The 22,239-nt window shown below is 37.9% G+C and overlaps 1 protein-coding gene across 1 annotated transcript in view; it reads right to left on the bottom strand.

Moving 5' to 3' along the window:
* Positions 1-22,239, bottom strand: part of NUDT14 (nudix hydrolase 14) — a 57,427-nt gene that overhangs the window by 3,888 nt on the left and 31,300 nt on the right. The window contains exons 3-4 of the mRNA XM_057376597.1: positions 11,538-11,602; positions 6,639-6,876 (exon numbers count right to left, since the gene is read on the bottom strand). Of these exons, the coding sequence (XP_057232580.1) occupies positions 6,639-6,876; positions 11,538-11,602 (303 nt within the window). The remainder of the gene's footprint in view (positions 1-6,638; positions 6,877-11,537; positions 11,603-22,239) is intronic.

Raw genomic sequence — 22,239 nt, 5'->3', positions numbered from 1 at the left:
GGTGCTTTCCTGGACAGGAGAGGCTGAGCTGGGGGGAGGCTCTGAACTCAGCACGAGACTCGAGGCCTTGGTGTCAGTCCAGGGTTTCGCACTGCGCTGCCCAAACCCAGCACATCATGGCTCACACCAACCCAGACCTGCTAAACCTGGCTCAACCCAGCTGACTGTTCCAGATRAACTCTGATGTGTCTGCATGGTGCTTGACTTATTTTGCCACTGTGGGACAAGTGCAGGTGATCCACACAAACACAGCTTGGCTCTTTATCGTGAGGATCAGTTTCCTCCCAGGAGTTTGTGGTCGTTCCAATTAACAGCTACATGGCTGACAAATAACTCCTTGTCAAGTTGTTAGGGCTTAAGCTCACAAGCCCTGTAATTTCAACAGAGATTTTAAACCCCAGAACTCTATTAGCACGAAACTTTCTGCATTGCCTCAAAGAGTTAGAAACCKCCATTACCTTTGACAACAGCAAGTCTAGGAATGTAAGCATGTCAAAGTAAGGATACCAAAGTCATATGGTTTTCATCACAATAGTAACTTATATATAAGTTTAAAGCATCAAAACAAGATTTTATGCTGCCTTCCCATCTTTCATTTTTAATAAAACACTCAAGCAGTGAGATTAAGTCATGCTATGGTTTTTAAAGCTCTGGGCAGCACACTTTTAGGCAACACCACACCAGAGAAGAAGTTTCAGTAGAACGACTATGCAGCTCTTCTTACTCCTCACCCAAGGGTGGGACTGGCCGGCAGCACGAGTTTTTATTTACAGAATTTCCATCTACTTCCTTCTCAGACCAGGGGAAACACAGGAGACAGATTGTCACTCCAATCTGTTTCTGAAACACAGCAATAGCAGCTACCACAAAGCCTTTGTTTGACTCTTCCCCTTTATCAAATGCACGAGGAAATACACAGCACATAAAACTGAGCTCACAAAATGGGACTTTTCACTGGTCCTAGCAAAGTTCCCAAGAATAAAGATACAGTACATACATCTTCTATCAGAAGTGGGAAACAATACCTTATTTCTTAAGAAAAAGGTTTAGTAGCATCTGAAGCCACAAGAGAGATTGAGTTTGTCAGCACTCAATGAGTTTATTCCTCAAGCTGAGTGTGCACACACATATGCATGTCCACACACATGCATATTGGTAATCAGGGTCAAAATTCAAAGCTTGTATCTCAGATTAGCTTTGCCTTTTTCTCATGTCTGGATGCTTGCCTATGCCAACTAATTATCTCATTCATCAGTATTACGTTCATAAATATTACATTTTTAATTTGAAGAAACAAGCATGTATGAGAAAAAAAACAATATTTTATACTCTACTGCTCTGCTGCAGCATGGGGAGCATATAAATTGACTTACCCTTGTGAAGACTTTAGTTCAGATTTCTGATAGACAACAATTAAAAGCTAAATTTCTCATAATGTGTTAATATTAACAAAACACAAAATTTATAAACAATCAACATTTCTATCAACACAGAAACATATCTTTTTTTTTGTTTTAATCTTACATAGTTAATGTGCAAATTCCTGAAAGCAATATATCCTTGTACAAGACATGGCCATCTGGATGCAGAATTTGGGTATACAGTGAATACATAATTCATGTTTACAAATAAATGTGACACAAATCTCTGTTATTTATGCTCAAATCAAGATCCAGTTAGGAATGCAACATGTAAACTGATGATCAGTGACATGCAGCTCCTATTGTCACTTCTTAGGACCTTTGTACAGTTCTGACATTATAAGCAGCAGGTGCAGGGAAAAAAGCACTGAAGTAATTAACATAAAATTATATTACATTATGCCATCACCCAACAGGTGTACAAGCAGGTGATCTTTCTAATTATAATGCAGWCCAACAATTTCAGGGCTATTATTCCTTCTACATAAAAACCTGTGAATACAAACCATTTTTACCTCATTGCACAGAGGCTAAAAGCCATGGCACAGTAATTGGAACAGCCAATATTAATTCTCTGAATGCTCTTCTTGTACACTTTGGGAAAAAAAAAAAATCCAAATGCAGGAAGATTAAAGTAAGCACCTATTTTAATACAGTCAGGCCTTTRAACTAATTCATCTGATTTCTTTGCAGCAGGGCTGAGAATCTACAGCTCCTGTTGTATTGGGGTCAGAGCCAAGAGTTTTTTACAGCCTCTGGGAGAGAATAAAGATGTAATGAAGGGAAAAGGAAGTTGAACCAGAAGCTCTGGTTCAACTCTATCCTAATGTTCTGAAGTATTACTGAAGTCCAATAATTGTATAGATATTGTTCAAGAAAACCAACATTTTCAAGAACTAGAAGAAAATACTTTGCAATAGCAATAATAGTATCTTTAACAACAGCATATTCCYCTGCCCCTGTCTTGTAAGGGAACATGGAAGATAGCTGGAAGTACTTCAGTGTAAGAAACTAACTCACAGCTGAATTTCAGCACATGGGATTCAATCTGAAAACTGCTGCGATACCATGACAGGCAAAAAGTTTGTTATATCTGATATACGAGTAAGTGCAATGTAAGTCATTCACTTTAAAAACTTTGCATTTGTGAAAGAAATCCCAAACATTAAGGGATGCTGCCAGATTTCTTTTACTGCTTTGGAAAACAAACAATTTAACTGGCAACCTTAAAACTTCATGAACCCTCAGTTTATAATTATACTACTATAGGAGTAGCTTAATTTTGTTATTTTATTACTGAGCAAACTGGTTCCTTTACACCCCTCACATCTACCATCTATGCTGTTTTTGACTGATGCCATACATAGAGTTGAGAACTCAAGACACCAGTAGCCACAAAAACTTTCTGGAAGCCTCCAAAAGTGAGTCARCTGCTGCCAGAATTTAAACCAAACTTTTTTGAGTACAAAAATGAAGTTACTGAATGKCAAGCACAAATATAGAAATTTGTGTAGCAATGATGAGAAGAAACTCACCACACAGGTTGCAAACAATACAGATTGTTTTCAGAATGATCCYTCCTCTGTCTACACAGCAACATGAACCATCTGCATTTAAATTCATCTCCTGTCTGGCATTTCTCTATAATAGAAAGAGGTATTTCTGATTTTCAAAGTGTGATTCCTCTGTCCTYCTCCAGTCAAATCCCTCTGAATATGTTTGTGTTTCTCGTTGTCTGCCCCCAATCCAGCCTCCTTCATTCACCCACACCATACTGTCCTCCTGTGCTGAAACAATTTGTTTAAAGACTCTCACTAAACTGGTGTAAATTCCCCAACTTCTGGCTTCTTTCCTGATTCCTCACTGACTCCRCAGCTACTCTGTGGATCATTCAAGGTAATTAAGTCTGAGATCTGCTTAATTCAGTGCCTGACTCTATGTGACGAGTATTAAGTCACTGGAGCTTTGACAGAGCTTGATGATGGGGTTCAGTGKGTTATTTGCATGTGTGTGAATTACCTGCGGCAGTACTGCAGCGACATTTTCCCAGTTAGCTGAGAAACACTACAAAAAATTCCACAAAACCACTGCTACAGGCCCTGATAATGGATGAGGAAAACCCCTACTATCTCCAGATTAATCTATAAAGTTCCCACTGCTTGAGAACAGAGCAAAGCTGAATACTAAGTACTTTCCTAATTTCCTTACAGAGAATTCACAATGAATGTACTTTGCCCAGGTCCATTTAGTTCTCAGCCTATGATTCTTCTCTTCATTGTTCCTTCATCTCTTCTTCCTCTTTTTCCACTCAAGGTTTTTCTATTCCATTTTCCCCCATAGTCCATTCTCCAAATGGACTCCATGCTCTATCTTAATCCATTAGGCACAGAACTGTACTGACCTCCCAAGCCAAAACCATTTCTCCCATTACATTTGATGCATCTTCTGCTTTTCATGCCCTTCTGCCAGGTCTAGCACAACTCCTGCTTTTGTTGCAGGCAGGCAATTTCCTTCTCATGACCATGATTCCAGAAAGGGGTGTCATTAGGAACACAAGACAACTCCTTGCTTTCAGATCAAAGGCTGTGATGACACAAARTACAGACAGGAGGTGAATGACAGAGCAGAATCCCACAATATTCTGAGCTAGAAGGAACCCACAAGGATCATCCAACTCCTMGTTTTGAAATAGGGGAGGCATTGTGGAAGATAAATGATAWCAGTAAAGCCTCTGCAAAAAAAGGCAAAAAACAAACTACAGTGTATAAAAAAAGATCTGTAAGACTAGGGAGATAAWGCTTCCACTCAGTCTAGGAAAGCCCCCACAAAAGTACTCTGCTCCACTTTGGGCACTAAGCTTTTAAGAAATATGCAGACCAGATGGAAAGAAGGCAGAGGACAGCAGAAGGAATGATCAGATATCTAGAAAACATGATCTACAGAGAAGAACTAAATCAACTAAAATAGTTTTTCCCAGGCAAAAAAAAAAATAAAGGCAACATGTTTTGACAAATAGGTGGAAAGTGCAGAAATACTTCATGTCCACTGGGGACAGAGTGGTGTCAGTCTTGAAGTAAAGAAAGGGAAATTTAGGCAASACATGAGGGAAAAGTTGGTCATGGTAAAGACAGATAAGACACTTCAGACAGAATGCCAAATCCCTCTAAGAGAGGCCKTGGAATGATCAGATTTGAGAGAAAGCACAAATGCACATTTGTCACAACTGGTGCCAGTCCAGCTGAAGCTGATCTTTGGAAGAGGAGCAGTCTGGAGAGAGCCTCCCAAAACTCTGACCTGAGGCACTGGATCAATAAATAATGCAGAGCAACTAATACACAGATTGCTGGGATGGCAGACAAAAGTGCAGGATGCATTGTAATTGTAATGGCATGCATACGCATTAATGCAATGCTTTATGYCTGTGCTTTGTATTGACAGTCACAGCATGAAACAGCAGCACAAACCACTTGGAAAAACCTGCTACACTTGGAAAAAGCCCAAAAATTCTTACATGTAATACAGCCATTACAGAAAAAATGTCCTTAGCAGACCATAAGGGAGCCAATTACTTCCTGTCTTTGCATCAAATCCTCAAGGATCAGAAAGATATGCCAGTCCTTGGCTGGAGGAAGAAGAGTGGGACACTCCTAATAGGAACACCATAACATTTAGAATAAAATTCTAATATGGAGCATGTGAAATCAAATTAAAAAAGCCCTGTAAAAATACCATCTTTGAGGCTTCAACCTTTCACATTAATTTAAGAATGTAAATACTATATAGGCCCTTCTGACTTCAGCATGGATCTYCATGGGCAGAAAGCTGTGTCCACATGGACAATGGAGGATTACGAGCCCTTTGCAAAAGTTTCAACAAAGAAAACCCCAATTGTATACACTCTTCACAAGTCAGTGCAATTTAAAAAAAAGGCAAGTGAATCARCAACCACCTGTAACATACAAAGACATTTATCAACAACAAAACATAGAGTTTCAAGCAGATATAAATCATTGAGTCAAACTTTTACACTGAAGTTACAGCCTTCTACAGCTACAGAAATTGTATTCTACTTTTCCTATTTTGCATTTGTATGCACATACATATGTACATATACATATGTATATATCTGCATGCTACAGCCTGTCAATGTCACCCAACCTATGAAATTCTATAGACAGCTTTTGCTCATAAATCTAGAAGACACTTTTTCTTTCAGTAGAACAAACCCTTAATCTGGTTTCAATGAGTTGTAAAAGACAGCTCCTGTGATTCACCCCCTCCCCTCAACAGAAGCACTGCTTGTTAATCCAGCAGGAAATAACATTTGCCAGGATTGACAGCTGTGGATTTGYATTCAATTCCCAAATTAAAAACCAATGACAGGGCCTAGTTCAATGGAGATGTCAAGTAAAATAAAGAAAGTAAAAAACCTGCTGCTTTCTCTGTAAAATACAAACATACATACATTTTGGATAACAATACTAAAAGCTGGGAATGAGATATAATAGGATTAAAGCTGTGTGCAAAGTTTCTCTTGAGTGTTTCTTTTTTCAACAACTCACACTTTGTATTTTTCCACTTACATATTAATTTTTCCCCTTACTCCTAATAAATGTTTTAAAACATGTTAAAAACTATTTAAATAACTATTTGAAACATTGCAAATATACGGTGTAATAATTTCCACAGTCAAATCAGCAGAATCTTCATATATAACAATAATTATTGACCAATTCAGAAAAAGTTTAATTACACACCACATATTATGAAGAGATCTAATGGCACAGGCTCTCATGCTCATGCAAAATCATGTTAAAGGTTAATCAGAGAGCATCTTGGGCAGTTTCTATTGTTATTCTGAATAATTAGAGTCAGAAATGGAAAACATCTGATATAGTAAAGATGGACTGTTTTCTAGTGGTGTAAAAAACTGATCTGAAGAGCCCAATGCAAGTTTCCCCTGTTCTAACAGCCTTTGGAATAAGGTACAAGAGTACGATTCTTCCTGGGAAGTTAATCCCATAATTATGATATTGATCATATTTATAATTCTTTACATTTCTGAAACCTCTCACTTGTTAAAATTACAGCTTTCTTATACCTTCAGATGTCCATGTTCCTCCACATTGCTTAAATAAGGGAAGAGAGAACACTGAGGCCACTTCAGCAATCTGCGAAACAACRAAATGCCAAGTGTTGTAACATAGAGCTGTTTACCTGTAAGAAGTGATCCTCCTGAGGTCTGCAATGGACACACGATACCCACACTCCTCCAAGACTTCCTCACAAGCAATTTCTTCCAAAGAAAGGCCTGGCTTGTCCACAATGCCAGCACAGAGTTCATAGGTCACTCCAACCACAGCAGGTAATGGGGTCTCCAGGGAAGTGAAGCTCTCCTTGTCCTGATTCTGAAAGATTTGAGGATGATGCCTTTCTACTTCACACATGTAAACAGCTGAAAAAACATCCAAAATATGAAAGAAAAAGAAACAAGGGGCGGTATATTAGTATGTTCATATTAAATAGAAAAAAGGGTGGTACACAAACTTTGCCTGGAAATTAACAACCATGAGAGTACTTGAGAGTAACAAGGAATTCACCTATGTTATCTGTTAAAATAATGACACACAAAAATGGAATTTTAAAGAATAAAGGTTCTTTTGCCATGCCCGTAAAATTATTCTTTAAACTCTATTTGTACTTACATCATCTGAAACAAATTCATGCACACCTTAAAATAAATAAAATTGAAAAAGGAAGCTAGTTCATCCAAAAAATCTAAGTGCCAGAAAGCACCACACAGTTTCCATTTGTTGGGCAATGTGGATATCAGGATTTAATTTAAACTATGCAGTTATCTTGCAGGAAAGTTGGGTTGCACATAAAGTACCATGTGCACAATGATGAGTCTTTCAGSCTGTCAACTCAGCTGTTATTTAGAAAGGGTATGAAAAGCATTCATGTTTGTCAGGAAAAAAATCCTCTTTTGAACATATAGTTCCTTGCACAGATTCCTGTGTGGGGTCTGAAAAAGACTTCTTGAATTAATCTACAAACAGCTGCCACTGTAATGCACTCCTGAGGAAAGTGCAAATGTCAGATTTTAGTCCTTATTTAAGCAAAACTTCTCACTGATGTCAACAGAAATTTTGCCTGAGTGAGAACTGCAGGACTGATGTCAACACACAAAGAAGCCCTACTGACAGACAACTACACATCATTATAACTTTAATATACACTTATTTTTGTTTTTCAATTTCCTTATATCTATCCCCTTGCTTTTCACTAAAGGTTACCTAAAGAGTGTTATAAACCACCCAGAATAAAACTATTTTAAACTTTGAACCAATTTTTATTCCATTAAAATATTTTACATGCATATTTCACATACACATAACATGGCTTTCAAATAAGTTTCTCTTGTATTTCCCATTCTAAATCTTGCAGAATTGATATATAAGAACTCAGGTTTAACAGGCAATGTTTTGTTCTTGGATTTAGCTTATTATTTCTTTAAAAAAGGTGTCTAGAGAAACGTTGTTGCATAACATTAAAGTACCACAGTGACCTCTTAAGCACTTGGTCTCTGAGGTAGAGACCACACTCCAAAAATTTGTGCYTGGGCTCCTCCTGCAATGCTCATTTTTGACACCTCAGAAGTGTAAAATAGCAAGATCAGCACTTCAAAGGGAGAAGTCAAGATCAGKCCAATGTCCAAAATCTAATAGTTCTCCAGAGGTTAAAAACTTTCAAAGCTGCTTGTCTTASGTACATCCAGGTCTTTAAGATTCAAACAGGTACAGATAAGGGTTTCCATTTCTTACTTGAGAGACATGACTTAGAGCTCAGTTTTCTTTTTAAAGCGCAGCATGAAGCCAAAAAAAAAAAACCAACAAAATTTCCCTGCCAGCTCTAAGGGACAGCTCCTTGAAGGGTGTCTATTGTCATTATTCCAAAAACTTCTAAAAGCTAGGAAAATTACCATAAATGACAACCACATCCAAGATTTCTCTGAGATGAGCCAAATCCTCTGAAAGTTCTATTTCTTTTTTAGTACTGACATACCCATATCCGATAATTAAAAAAGAAACAACACATGCATCCCATTAAAGGCTTTAGGCATTAAAACAGGATGCAGGTAAGAGTGTGGGGTACAGAAATATAACACTGAGACCTAAGAATGTTGTAAGCCTTTTGTATCCCTGAAACCCATCCTGTCATTCCATCAGGCACCTGCTGTTCTCCCTCTCCCTCAGCACAACTGGGCTCCACGTAGATCAAAACCTACATTCCCTGAAGGACCTAATCCAGCAGTCCCCTTCAGAGCAAAATSTTGAGATATGTCCACACTTCAAGCCCAGCAACAGCTTTTCTCTGGAGACAAGGAAGAAAAGAAGCAATACCAGGCACTTCTGTAAAAGCCCAAATATCAGAGCATTCACCAAGGAGTGTGGTTATGAATTTAATATCACCTGGCTTGCAAAGGCTCAAACTCAATTTATCTYTCACAGATAAGCAAAGCCTTGAAAGCCAAGCTGCCTGCTAATAYCAGGGAACAGAAAGCCTCCCACACCTCTCTTGAAGGTGCAAAAAAGATTAGTGATAAAGAACCGGACAGAAAAGCGGTATGTGACCTACTGGCTAAGACACACTCTTCAGAGGGGAACCTGTGACCCTCCTCTTCCTCATCACAGGCTGTCATCTTATGGCAAAAACCACAAAGAGTTTGTAAAGCAGAATCCAGAAGCTCCAGCACAGTCACCCACCCACTTGTGCCATGTCCATCGTTCCCTCATCTTCTGCTATTTCCTTGGCCAGAAACTGCCACTTCATMATTTCTGGGCAGTGTCCCCCAATGCCAGACAAACACGTGCCACGAGTGGCAGCACAGTGAGGGATCAGCCTGTGCCAGGGCAGCTCCTGGCTGGACATCAGRAAGGATGACAACAGAAAGGGCTGTCAGGAACTGGAAAAGGCTTCCCGAGGAAGGGCTGGAATCAACATGTGGATTAAATTATGCTGGAGCCACTCAGCGGTAGGAAGCCTCAGAGTGGAAACTCCAGTAGAATTGATGTTCTCACCTTCYTTTCTGTAAGGTGGGATAAAGGATAGATGGCTCAACCAAACTGAGCAAATAAGATCACAACTGTTATTGAAAGCAGCCTTTGTAGGTGACACACACATGGATTTTTTTGCTATCCCTAAATATAAGAAAACAACAGTAAGGACAAATGAGCCAGTGGGGTTTGGCTGTCTGGGGAAGGTGCTGACATCTCTCTAAATTTCTGACGGTGCTTCACACATTCTGAAACAGAACATGGCTTATGATTCAAATCTTTGATACTGTTTATTTTAAGTCAGTGGAAAAACAAACATTACAATCCACTGAAAGGACATTATACCTACAGAGTACACGTTCATAGGTCCCAACCCCAGCCCTTCCCAGGAATATATAATTTTATTGTATTTGAAAATGTGTTGTCAATTGCCTACCAAAATAAGCATTAATCAATACCTCTGTAAATAAGCCATGAGTGAGGAACATATACAGAGATATACAGAGATACACGTTTAACTTTCTTCTCTCTGCTCATCCCAAACATGTGATTTCATGATCATTCAAGATGATGTAAGCCCAGAGCACACTATTTGCCTCACTGGCTGTATGTTCCTGCCACCCCTCAAATCAGCATGAGCTCCTTCAGGCCACTCAGGATCCTCAAAACTTTCTGCTTGCAGCCATTCGGCTGAGGCTGAGTAAGGGATGGTGCTGCCAAAGGGAGCARGGTGGGAATGTCTGGGCAGGGAGGGATGAGTGCCTTTACAAGCAGCACACAATCAGTGGGAAAAGCTGCTCCTGACAGGGAAAAGGCGAGCACACATGGCACCAGCACACGTGCAGGGGATGGATCTGGTGAGTGAGTGGCAGCTGTTCACTCGCAGCAACGAGTGATCGCCTTCCTGGTAGGATCTGGCGAGGAGAAAAGCCTCAGCCTTTATCTTTGCTTTGTGGAACAGGCACCAGGACAGACAGTAACCATGGAATGTGAGTAAGGGCAGGCATGGTGTGTGATCTCTGAACTGCTGTGGGGTGTCTGACTGACCACTGTGCCCAAGGCCAGGTGTATGGAATGGTTTAACTCCAGAAACAGTCCAGTCTTTTGAGGCTGATTTGGCACTTCCCTGCAGATAATGCAATGAATGTGTGGCTGCTCAGTACATAAATATATATATATGCACAGATATGAAGGTTTCTCCTCAAGATTGCCTCAAAGAGAGCAACAGCTACAGGAGCCATTTATTTGCTGGCAAATAAAAGACATTGGCTTAATGATGAACAAATAACCAAACACTTTACACAAGTCAATTAGCACTTTGTGAGAAGGATGCACTGTCAGTGTAACAGCACTGGAGAGGCTGTAATCAGTGTCAGTAAAAAGGGCAGTGTGACACTACCCTACAAAGTTTCCTACAAAGTCTACCATAAACAGGCTTGAAATGGTCTCTTAGCAACAGTTAGTGAAATACCTTGTGATTTCTTTTAATTAACATGCAGAGAATATGCATTTCGTTTTTAACTTCCAGAAAGTAAATATTGCTTTAAGTTAAAATAACTGATATAAAAACTCAGAAAAAATTCATAATAATAACTGGTAAAATTAAGCTGTCCAAATACTGATGAAAAAGCATATAGTCCTGAATTTCCCTCATTTTAAATTCTCAACTATATTGTGCACAATAAAACAGCAAATAAAAAGCATATTTAGGACAAAACAGAAAAAAAAATATTGTGCTTCTGTACAAGTAGGTCAAGAAGGAACTTCAAATTAAAGCAACTTMTTGCACAATCTTTGTAGTGCTGTTTGTAATTTCATCCAAAAGGGACAATAACCAGCCCAAAAACAGAATGTAAGGCTACCCTGATCATTCATTTCATCTGTAATGGAAATTTCCCTGGTTAGAAATTCTGACTGACTGAAAAGGATGGGCTATCATACAAAGAAACAGAATATAGAACAAAGATTTTATCACCACAGATGCACCAACTTTTAACTGCTAAACCCTTAAAAGCTTGCTTCACTAGAGAGCAAAAGTAAATCTAAAAAAGAGGATTACCTGGGCGGAACTGCTTCACCACAACAAAGCACTGCCGAGAAGTATTAAAGATCAGGATTGACACACTGAGGAGGAAGATAAAAAACCAAAAGATCAATGCTTTATGAAGGATTAATGCTGAACTATTAAATTTACATCTTGTGAATTTAATTTTAACTTCATAAATACATATAAGATGTACACAAAGCCACAACACAACAAGATCCTTGTCCAAAATCCATCTAGGGGGACAGATAAAGGGTCATGTTCCCAAAGCCCATAAGAATTTACACAAAATTAAGTCCTTTTTGTCTCCCRGCATGCAAAATAAGTACCAATCAATTCCTTCTTCCCCACAGGAAATACATACCCCTCCCCACCTTCCAGTCTAAGTAATAGATTGCAAAAAATCCTTAACAATAAAAACATTCTCTTCCCTTTTGTCAGGCTCAAATCAGGACAGTCAAAACCTCAGGMACAGCCTAGTCTCAGAGCCAGTGAATTCTGTATGAGTACAGAGCATCTCCTATCTGTAGCTGCTTGCTGAGCTCAGGTTTCAAAACAGACACCATCCAAGTACAATTTTGTACAAATTAAAACCAGTAATGTCAACTGCTATGTTCAGTGGTTCCTTGGTTGCTTGAAATACGTGTCATGGGACACCTGAAGGGTTGGGTATTTGGGGATGCTCTGGAGGTGTGGAGTACTGATGTTCTCTGCTTGCTTACACTCTCAGGTTTAACTAGGTTAAGAAAATGCAGACAAAAGTCYTTCTCTTTAGCTGGTAGCCCACTGCCACCTGAAAAAACAAGTGTATATTTTGCTCATTACCATGGCAGCATTCTCTCATTTGTTCTGCCTCACTGAATGCAATCGAGACGTTAATTCATTATTCTATGAATTCTACAATAGATTAGACTCACAATGGCATATTTGCAGGGTTGAGTCAAACTTCCAACTCTCCTTGTAAAAGAGCTGTGTATTTATTTTCACTATTTGATTTAATAATGAAGTCTCGAGCTGCCAAAGATAATGCTATCTGATGATTATTAAAAATAATGTTAATGTTTATTATAATAATATATAAAACCTAAAACAGAAGGGAGAAGTCCAGATGTTAGCATTTATATTCATGATTGCTATTCTCAAAGACACGTACTGTGTATTGATGGCTTCCTGCCCTGGGAGATGCCATTTGCAGGCAACTTTAAAGCAAAGATTTTACCCTTAAGAGAGGCTGGAGAAGAACATTCCCTCTGTTTAGTGGCACAGGAGATCTTTCTGGAATACCTGGGAGTTTCTGCAGATTGCTGGAAGAAATGAAGTTAAGCCACAGACCACAGTATTTTTAAGGTTACTTAAAGTTTGTTTTTTTTTTATTCTTTGATTTTTTTTTCCCTCTTCATGACTGTTCCTCTCTCCAAAGYGGTACTGTCTGAGGGCAGACACTGCACTAAATAAAAGGGGAGAAGGAATTACTGCTACTGAACCTTTGTTGTTTTGTCTGTGGGCACTGCCTGAAACTGGAGACAGCAGCAGCAGCCTAAAGCTGCTGATGAAGAGAAAAGAAGAAGCTTCCTGAAGCAGATGGTTGCCCTTTACCTTTCTTTACATCCACCACCCGAGGCCCAATCTTTCCTTTGGCTTGCCTTCTTCAGCACGTCTCATTAAATAACTCATACCAACTCATTAAAAATGGCTCAGCTATTAAGACATTATTTTTTCCTAGGAGTCAATCACTTTAGATTTTTATGGAACAGATGGGAAAATTAAAAACAATCTGTCAGAATTAAGGAACAAGATCAAATTAGCTGGAAAGGAGTAGCAGCAAGTTATTACAATTGTCTGCTTCTCACACCATCTTGAGATGAGAGGGTACAGAAATGGCACAAATCTGTAGAACTTTCTATTTAATTACTTCTGATTTTMTGAGAGACTGACAAACAATTTGAACAGAAATTTACATTTTTGACAAACCACAACACACACAAGTTTTAATATTTCCTGTTAGAGTTGGAGATTATGGAGGAGAAAGTTCAGAATTACACCTTCTTAGGAAGGATTTAGTATTAGGAATGCCATTTGCTGTTTATTTCACATAATATTCCACATAACATGAAATATTTCCACAGGTCACCAGGTCTGTAACTGCTGAAAACCCACTGAAGGCTGCATTCAACACGGTTATTTGAGTATTGCACAAAGTTAGAGCAAGACAGTTCAACTGAGCTAAGTGGAGGAGCCTCAATTTTCAAAGTTTCCTTATAATGACCCAAATATGTGAGTTCAGATGTTTGGTCTGGCCTACTTGGAAAATACTTATCTTCTGGAGTTTTAAACCATCACAAAGACTTCACTACAAAATTAGTTTGAGATTGTTATTTTTACAGATGATACAAAAAAGAACTACTACAAATTGACCAGCAGGTCCAAATACATCGTTCAATTATAACATATCAGGGGGTATTAGARGTATTTGATGTTTCAGAGCAATTCCCTGTAAATATTACAACCAGACCTATTTTAGGRTATTATATACACAGCTTTAAAGTGAACAGTAAACATATAGAATTAAAATTAAGACATCCACAAGGACTTTTGTGAGCATCTCCACAACTAAAAGAAACAGAAGTTAAGCCAAAGTTGTACATTTGGGAAAAAACCCACAGAAGCACTAGAAAAGAAAAGAAAAGAAAAGAAAAGAAAATAAAATAAAAGAAAAGAAAAGAAAAGAAAAGAAAAGAAAAGAAAAGAAAAGAAAAGAAAAGAAAAGNAAAAGAAAAGAAAAGAAAAGAAAAGAAAAGAAAAGAAAAGAAAAGAAAAGAAAAGAAAAGAAAAGAAAACCAGCCACATTTCCTAAAAAAAGGCAGTAATCCTAGAGAAGGATTTAATCTAAAATGGGTACCAAAGTTCCTAATGTAGCAACAGGTCTGAAACAGGAGCACAAGACCATCTTTTGTTATATTTTACAAAGGAAAAGAATACCCAGATTTAAAAGGATCACGATGAATCCCAAGCTTCCATCCATGCCTTAAAACAATCTGTAACACCTCTACACTAAGGAAATGCTGTCTCAGCTTAGACCTACTGATCTTTACTGGCAGATTACAACTTTCACCATATTCCAGAGGTGTGTATCTTTGCTGGCTATTCCTTCAGCAGCTCTGAGGGAAAGCAGAGGTGTAAMAGGAGAGGTCAGGAATGCAAACTCCACTGACCAGAGAAGGAGGCTTGGGTCCTCCACCCCACACCTGTCCGTGGCTGTTTTAGGGACTACAACCAAACAGAAAAGAACTTTTCAAGAGATGACAGGCTGTGTACAGTGTCTCCCAGAGCTGGTGAAGAGCACAGACCAACCCAGCCTTCAGCCCAACYCCTCCTCAACTTCCCACTGCAGTCACTTCCATTCACTTTACACATACAATAAATTACTACTCTAATTACAATAGTTTTTCCCAAAGAAAGCACGCATGTAAACAGCTTACTGTGCAATTATGTACAACATTGTTCCTTCTATAAATATAGGAAAAATCAGAGTAGCTTAAAAATACTTTAAGAAAGATATGTACTTAAAATGTTACCTAGAACAAGCAGCAAACCTGTACTTGAGTTGTTATGGTACTCAAGTTTGCAGTTGAAGTGTGTCTGGTTTTGGCACCTAGCACAATGTTTTGTGAAAGGGATTCCAACTATTCAGTCAAGACTCTCATGTAGCATTTAACCATTTAAACTTCAAAAACCCCCTGACTGAAATAGGTATTAGGATCCTCTGCTGGATATTTGAGTTCCCTAAAATGTCTAAGTCAATGAGCAGAAAATACAGACCGCTCACCCAAGGATATTGCAGCATAAAAGTGCAGAACCTTAATTCCTCCTCCACCTTTAAGACTCTTATCAAAAGAGAAACTATCCACCTGAATACAACCTTTGCAGCTGAAACACCTCTTAGAAGAGTTTAGAAAATGACTCCATTGTGTGCCATAGAAAACTACTTCCACATTTTTTCTTCCCCCAACATAGTATAGCTCTGTATTTACTAAAATTACAGTAACTGATGCTTTGTGACATTGCAGCTCAGCAGACATTTAGCTAGAAATACTACAACTTCACACTCTCAAACCTGCGAAAGTAGGGTGGTGGTTCATGGAGCAGCACGAGACACGCAGCATTTGACCACAGCAGTTCCGAGGCAGGGGACAGATGAAAACTGACATCCTGCTAAAATGTGCGCACACACATATGGACCATGCAAAGTTAATGCTTTTGAAATACACCCTAGCAATTAAGATCAGCAAATGAACTTTGCCACAGCTTCTTAAAACATGTTCTTCTGGAGCTCTGATACCTGAAGGAATGTTTTGGGGATTAGGGGGCTTTGTTTTTTGGTTTAGGTTTTTTGGTGAGGTTTTCTCGTGAAGGTTTTTTTGTTGTTGTTTTTTAATAATTTTTTTCAGGTAGTCATGTAATTTTGCCTTGTAGTCATCAATATGGTAATCTGTCTTCATGATTTGACAGTTGTTAACCTGGGCTAAATTTAATCCACAAGCAACTGCTGACACTTACTAATTGTTTTTCATGAGACAAACTCGCAAAATTCTTTAATAAATAAAGATTGATTCAGCCTTTCCTAATTGTTAGATGTGGCCTTAATGATGACTTTACAAACATGAATTTGTAAAACTAAAAAAATAATTTTAGAAAACCCCCACAGTACAGCAATAGCAAAGACAAGGACAGGACTCTCCTGTACTTCTGTGAATGAAATACGACTTTCAAGGCTGGAGATGAGGATTTTTAATGATCATCTTGTACTAATAACTAAAATACTAATATGTTAGGTAATTGATGAGATAATACAGGCAAAGAAACAACTGACCTTTCTTAAATCCGTGTAAGAGCTGCTCAGGGGCTGCTTGTGTCAAGCATGGGTATGTGTGTGACACACATAAACTGTGATCAGAAATGAATTATGGAAGACAAAGCACCTAAAAAGAGACTGACATTGACATTAACACTGAAAACCAGGATTTTTCAGCTATTAACCTCAGCCACTTTCACCTACTTTTAAAGGTTAAAAAGTATCTCAAAATTAGTTTAAAGCCTGTAATACTGGTAAGTGCTGCCTACAAACAATAATCTCAGCTCCATGGGGGAGACTTTAGGAACTCATGTTGTATGATTTTTTTAAAAACCACAACAAACAAACCAAACCACACTACCAAAACCCTTTCAATATTGCTAATAAAGAGCCTGCAGTACTTCAGTTACCATTCTCAAAGAAGACAAAGGAAAAAATGGAGACATAAAAATGGCATGCACGAATAAAAACGTGTAAGTGATTTAATCAGTCCCCTTGATGCTCAGCAGATACTTGGTTTTAAAAACCCCTTTGATACAATCAGAAGAAAATAATCAAATGTACTGTGCAACCACAGAAGTATTTAGAGATGTATTCATCTCTGCTGGAGAGCATGTGAACAAAAAAATACATTTAATATTTTTGCCCACACAGCTCACAAAGGAGAAAATGTCAAGATTTACGAATCATACTAGATGAAACATTAGTAAGAAAATAAATAAATAAAKAATTTCAAAGTCCTATAATTATTTTAGCTTTAAAGTATAGATTTTTCTTCTTGAACTTATATGAAATTGGCTTTCTTTGTTCATGGAGGGTTGACAAATTGATTATCCATAGTTTTCTATGTCAGGACTATAATTCCATCTAGTCTTTTTAAAATATTGTGTTTAAGAAATACCCCAGGACAGGATCAAAGTATGTTCATAGAATGTTAAAGGGCTTGGAATGGATCTTAAAGATCCTCTACTCTCAACTCCCTGTGCCACAGGCAGGGACACCTCCAACCAGACCAGATTGCTCAAGGTATTATCCAACCTGGCTTTAAACACTTCCAGGGCTGGGGCATCCACAACCTCCCTRGGCAACCCCTTCCAGTGCCTCACCACCCTGACAGTAAAAAATTTCTCTTTGATATGTAACCTAAATTTCAGTTTGTACCATTAATCCTTGTCCTGTCACTACAGTTCCTGACAGAAATTCTCTCTATGGCTTCCCTTCAGACCCTGGAAGATGCTGTGTGGTCTCCACACAACCATGTTCATGTTTGTGAACACATCCTCTTCTTATTCAAATCTAAAACAACCATGCTTTCAATTTTAAAGTGATAATCAAACACCACCTAAACTTGTTTAAGAGCCAGCATTCAAAAGCAATTCTTTAGAAGGAGTCACCCTTCAGGAGAGCCTACTTAATATTATTTCAAAACAATTTTTGATGTTCACAAGAAAAAATTGTATGTAGCCTYTGTGCCACTTCTGTATTCAAATTAACCATTTCACAGCTGGACACATCCCTGAAAACCTCCAATGTGGTGACTAAAGCACAGTCTTCTTCATTTTATCAGCCCAGCACCCGGCACCTTAAGCCAGAGAAAACAGCCCCTTCATTTTCAGAACAGAGATGTAATAAAGCTGTACCCTTTGATTATTCTCCARTGCAATTCCTTTAGTTTCCCAGAGCTTTAACTATAATGCAGATAGTCCTGAGATTAAATGTGTGTGCTTGCACAATCTTTACTGGTTCATTTAAAGTCTTCCCTCAAAGCATTTTGCATCTTTCAAAGGCCAACACCAATCCAATTGGCTGCTTAAAATGCAGCCTATTACAAAAGCAAAGCTATAAGCTCCTGACAAAAACATTCACCCTTTCATACTAATCACAGATAAAGTGGATTTGGCAATAGATAATTAGAGACATCTAAAAGACTTCTACATTCAGACAAAATTTGAATGCTTTCTCCAACACAACATAAATATTTAATACTAAATAAGCCCAGAATAAAGTTGTGAGCCACRTATGCTTAAGAAAATAAACTTTACTTTGGAAAAAATCAAAAGGAAAATTGGTTTCAGTAAACTGAACTGCAGCAGGAAGTTGTTCTGACACTATAAAGCAGGAAGCATATGTTTGGTTAATCATCAGATCAGCRTAAAAATGAACAAAGAAGTGGTGAGAAACCAATATATGTGCACTTTTAAAATATAATCTATATCTACTTGTAAAGTGGCAATTTGTACCCAACCAGAGAATATGATCAAGACAACTTCTYTGGAATAAACAATTCTCTCACCAACCTATTTTCATATAACAAAGGAAAAAAYAGAAAGAAAATTCAACTGCAAAACAAATGAGACATCAAAGCACGCTGCTCTCAATAACATTCCTTAAGTGTCATATCTTGGCCAGTATCCCAGGATACCCTTGGAAATGACACATGGCATCTCAATGGGATTCTTTCAACAAAATATTTTAATAAATAAATTCAGGTTTTATGCTAACTTATTTGATTAAATACAGCTTTTGTGAGCATTATGGGCAACAGATGTGAGAGCCTGATGGGCTTTTGTTCCCATTCCTAATTATTTGTGAAACTGCCACTTATAAATACTATCACATAGTAAGACCAATAAATAATGCATCTAAAAGGTCTTAAATATGACTCCATTCCATTCTGAAATGGCAAAAGTCAAAGTTTTAAAACAACATCAGATTTCAAGGACAACTGACAAAACAAAAAGTTCAAATGCTCTGCACTAAGGTAAGGAAAAYGAGCAACTTTGTTTCTTACCTACCAAAATCCAAATATGATGTGCATAACAGAACTTTTTGCCAGGTATAACTGCACAGCTTCAGTACCATCAGTGAGAAACTGGTAATTATTCACATTTTCCCCAATCTTCCCATTTCTAGTTTCAATGGCTTCCTCTTTTCCAAGCAATATTTTCAGCCAAAATTCTAAAAATACAGGGACTCCAATTACAGAACATTTCCTAGCTTTCCTAAGGTAATTTTTACCAATCCCAAATGCAGGCCATGATCATGATCATCTCTAGGCCAAGTACAAAGTCTTGGCATCCTTCACACAGAACAGTTTTATTTCAAAATCACCTGGAAGCAGAGGGAAGACTCTTCTTGATTTCAGTAACAATAAGAAAATAAATACATCCATTTATTTTGCATATTACTGGAAACAATAGAAAATTAAATCCCTAAACTTGTAAAAAACCAAGATGCTTCTGATCTGGACAYGAGAAACCTGTATTTAGAAATTTATGACTAACTACCCAAAATTTTRTGTACCTGCTTAGTTATAAGAATTTTCATGGATTCTATTCTTAAAATTAGGTAAATATTTAACTTTGCAATGAAGCAACGTCTCAATAAAGATTTTATTGCCATTTTACCTTGTTTCAGTGATACAGCAGAGAAGAGATTATATGTTATATGGTGCTTTCATATCACAATTAAAAAGAAGAAATGAAAATTGAAATTTTGGCTTATGATTTCATGTTTCTCTCAGATAATTTTATAGCATCAAATACATTAATGTTTCTTTTATTCCTATGCTTTTATTTAGATTGGATCCTAAGGTAATAACATAGTAACTCATTTTAAAAGACAGTAAATACGGCTGCAGAATTCCTGGCACAAAAGCAGAGGATCTGTCAAGTCTTCACTTCAAAAAACCAAAAATGAACAAGAAACACAGAATTAAGTGCATTTTATTAGCAAATATATGCAAACAAATCGTGTAATTACTTGGGTTGAAGGAAACTAATAGGCTACTACATTTTTTCCTTCTAATACCAGCAAAATTATCATTATCCTGATAGCACCCTCGATAGACAGATATCAAGCCTAGACCTGAGTGTTTTTGATGACAGTGATTACAAAACATACCTTCCTAGACTGTCTTATCACTTTTTGGTAAAAACAGTTTCTTGGTGTTTAATTTCCCCACCATACATAATTTCTCATTCTCTCATTGATTACTGATGAAATTGAAAGATTCTGGCCTGCTCTTTAACATTCCTTTGCATTCTGTGATAAGTGGTAATTTCTCTCCCTACTTGTGTTATCCTTTGCATGAACACGCCCGGCCCTCATTACCTTCTCTCAGCTATTATTTCCCTAAACTTTTCATCATTTTTGTTTGTTGGACTACCTCCAGCTGATTTTAAACAGTGCATTATCTTCTGCACTATCTTTGAAGATAATCAAGAAAATTCCACATCATTGACACCCCGGAGGAGAAGTTACAAAGACAGACAAGGTTTACAGAACAACAGCACATCATTGCACATAAAAGGCACATGCCACCCAAGAAAAGCTTTTCCTTTTTTACCTGTAAGGATGTTAAAAAGCTGTATTTTAAAACTACTGTGATAATTCCTGAACAAAGGAAGCATCTGAGTTAAATTTCATGGTGTCTTATAATACACTAGGACATAAACCAGAAAAATACATACAGGATTAAGTTTCCATAAAGCCCAAATGATCTGGCATATGAAACAGGAGAAGGAATTTAATCCACTCCTATAATGTGGTCAGGGCACATGACTTCCACCCTGTCTCCATAGCTGCCTGCTACAGCCACTGAGCCAGAATAGCAACCGTGGCTCCCGCAGGCCACTCGGCCAGCTCTGCTGACCCATCCTGGCTGGCTCTGGTGGCCAGAGCTGGGATGCAGCCGCCTCCTGGAGCAGCTGCTGGGCCACATTCCTCACTCCCCTGGGCAGCCACACTCCTGATTTCTGCCCTTGGCCAGGTAACTGCAGAGCACAGGGCCTGGATACCTTCATCTTCTCCTTCTGAGTTATGCTCRTTTTTAACCTGCCTCGAGAAGCTTTTCCTGTTTGCCCCCAGGACTGGTACCTGCAGGAGAGAACAAGCCGTGGTGTAGACTGCCTTGGTTTCCTTACTTTATAAACTCACTCCTGATGACAAACTAGCCTTTTCAGTTGTCTTTCTAATGGATAAAGTGTAAAGTCAAACTACCCTTTTCAGTTGTCTTTCTAATAAAGTGTAAAGTTATTTTTTTTCTAAGGAAGCAAATGAGATTAGGAATTAATTTCTTTAAAATGTGAAGCAAAATAATCTCTTACTTAAAAAACAAAAAAAAGCAAATCTTTTAAGGCAGGAATATAAGAATAAACGTCATGTTTTCTTCATTAAGAATGTTTAACTCAGGAATTACTGCTGAGTCACTGTGACATGCTTTTGAAGGTAAAAATGCAGCATGAATGGGGTACAATGCACAWGTAGAATTGCAAGTTTTTAGTCCAAAAGCTTTTGACTCACCACATGATATTTTCAGAGTTTAGAGGAACTCACGTAACTCCTGCACAGAATTCAGTCTCCTCAATTTTTTTTCTTTTAAATGCAGTGAACTTCACAGTGAATTTTTCATACTTTCAAGTAGAGAAGTAGGCAAAATTTTGTTCTGTCAACCAGGAAAAGGTACAGTGGTGATCCTGCTCTCAAGCATTATTACTCAAAGCACAGAAGGGAGCACATGACTGTACACTGACCTTCATCTGTTCCCAAATTATGCCTTTTAAAAGCCTTGAATCTGTTTAAGGGGAGCTGCTGAAACCTGAAACGAATGTGGTCTATTGCTTTATAAAGTAGATGAATGTAGAACTTAAGTATTACATTTCAGGTTCTGACTGTACTAAATATAGCAAAATTAGGATGAGGGAGAATAGAACTGTAACTTGAGACTGGTTTTAGAGAATTATTTTTTGTTACAGGTACCAATGGTTGCTCTGTAAAATTTAGTGTGTTTCTAACAAAAAACCATTGCAAATTCACAGAAGGAAAATGTTTTCCTCAMAAAGACTTCTTTTTAAAAGCAGAGTC

Source organism: Malurus melanocephalus, unplaced genomic scaffold, assembly GCF_030028575.1.
Source record: "Malurus melanocephalus ecotype Western Australia unplaced genomic scaffold, MMel_1.1 scaffold_283, whole genome shotgun sequence".
Lineage (NCBI taxonomy): Eukaryota > Metazoa > Chordata > Aves > Passeriformes > Maluridae > Malurus > Malurus melanocephalus.
The sequence above is the reverse complement of the archived record's forward strand: the minus strand, read 5'-3'. Positions and strand labels throughout refer to the sequence as shown.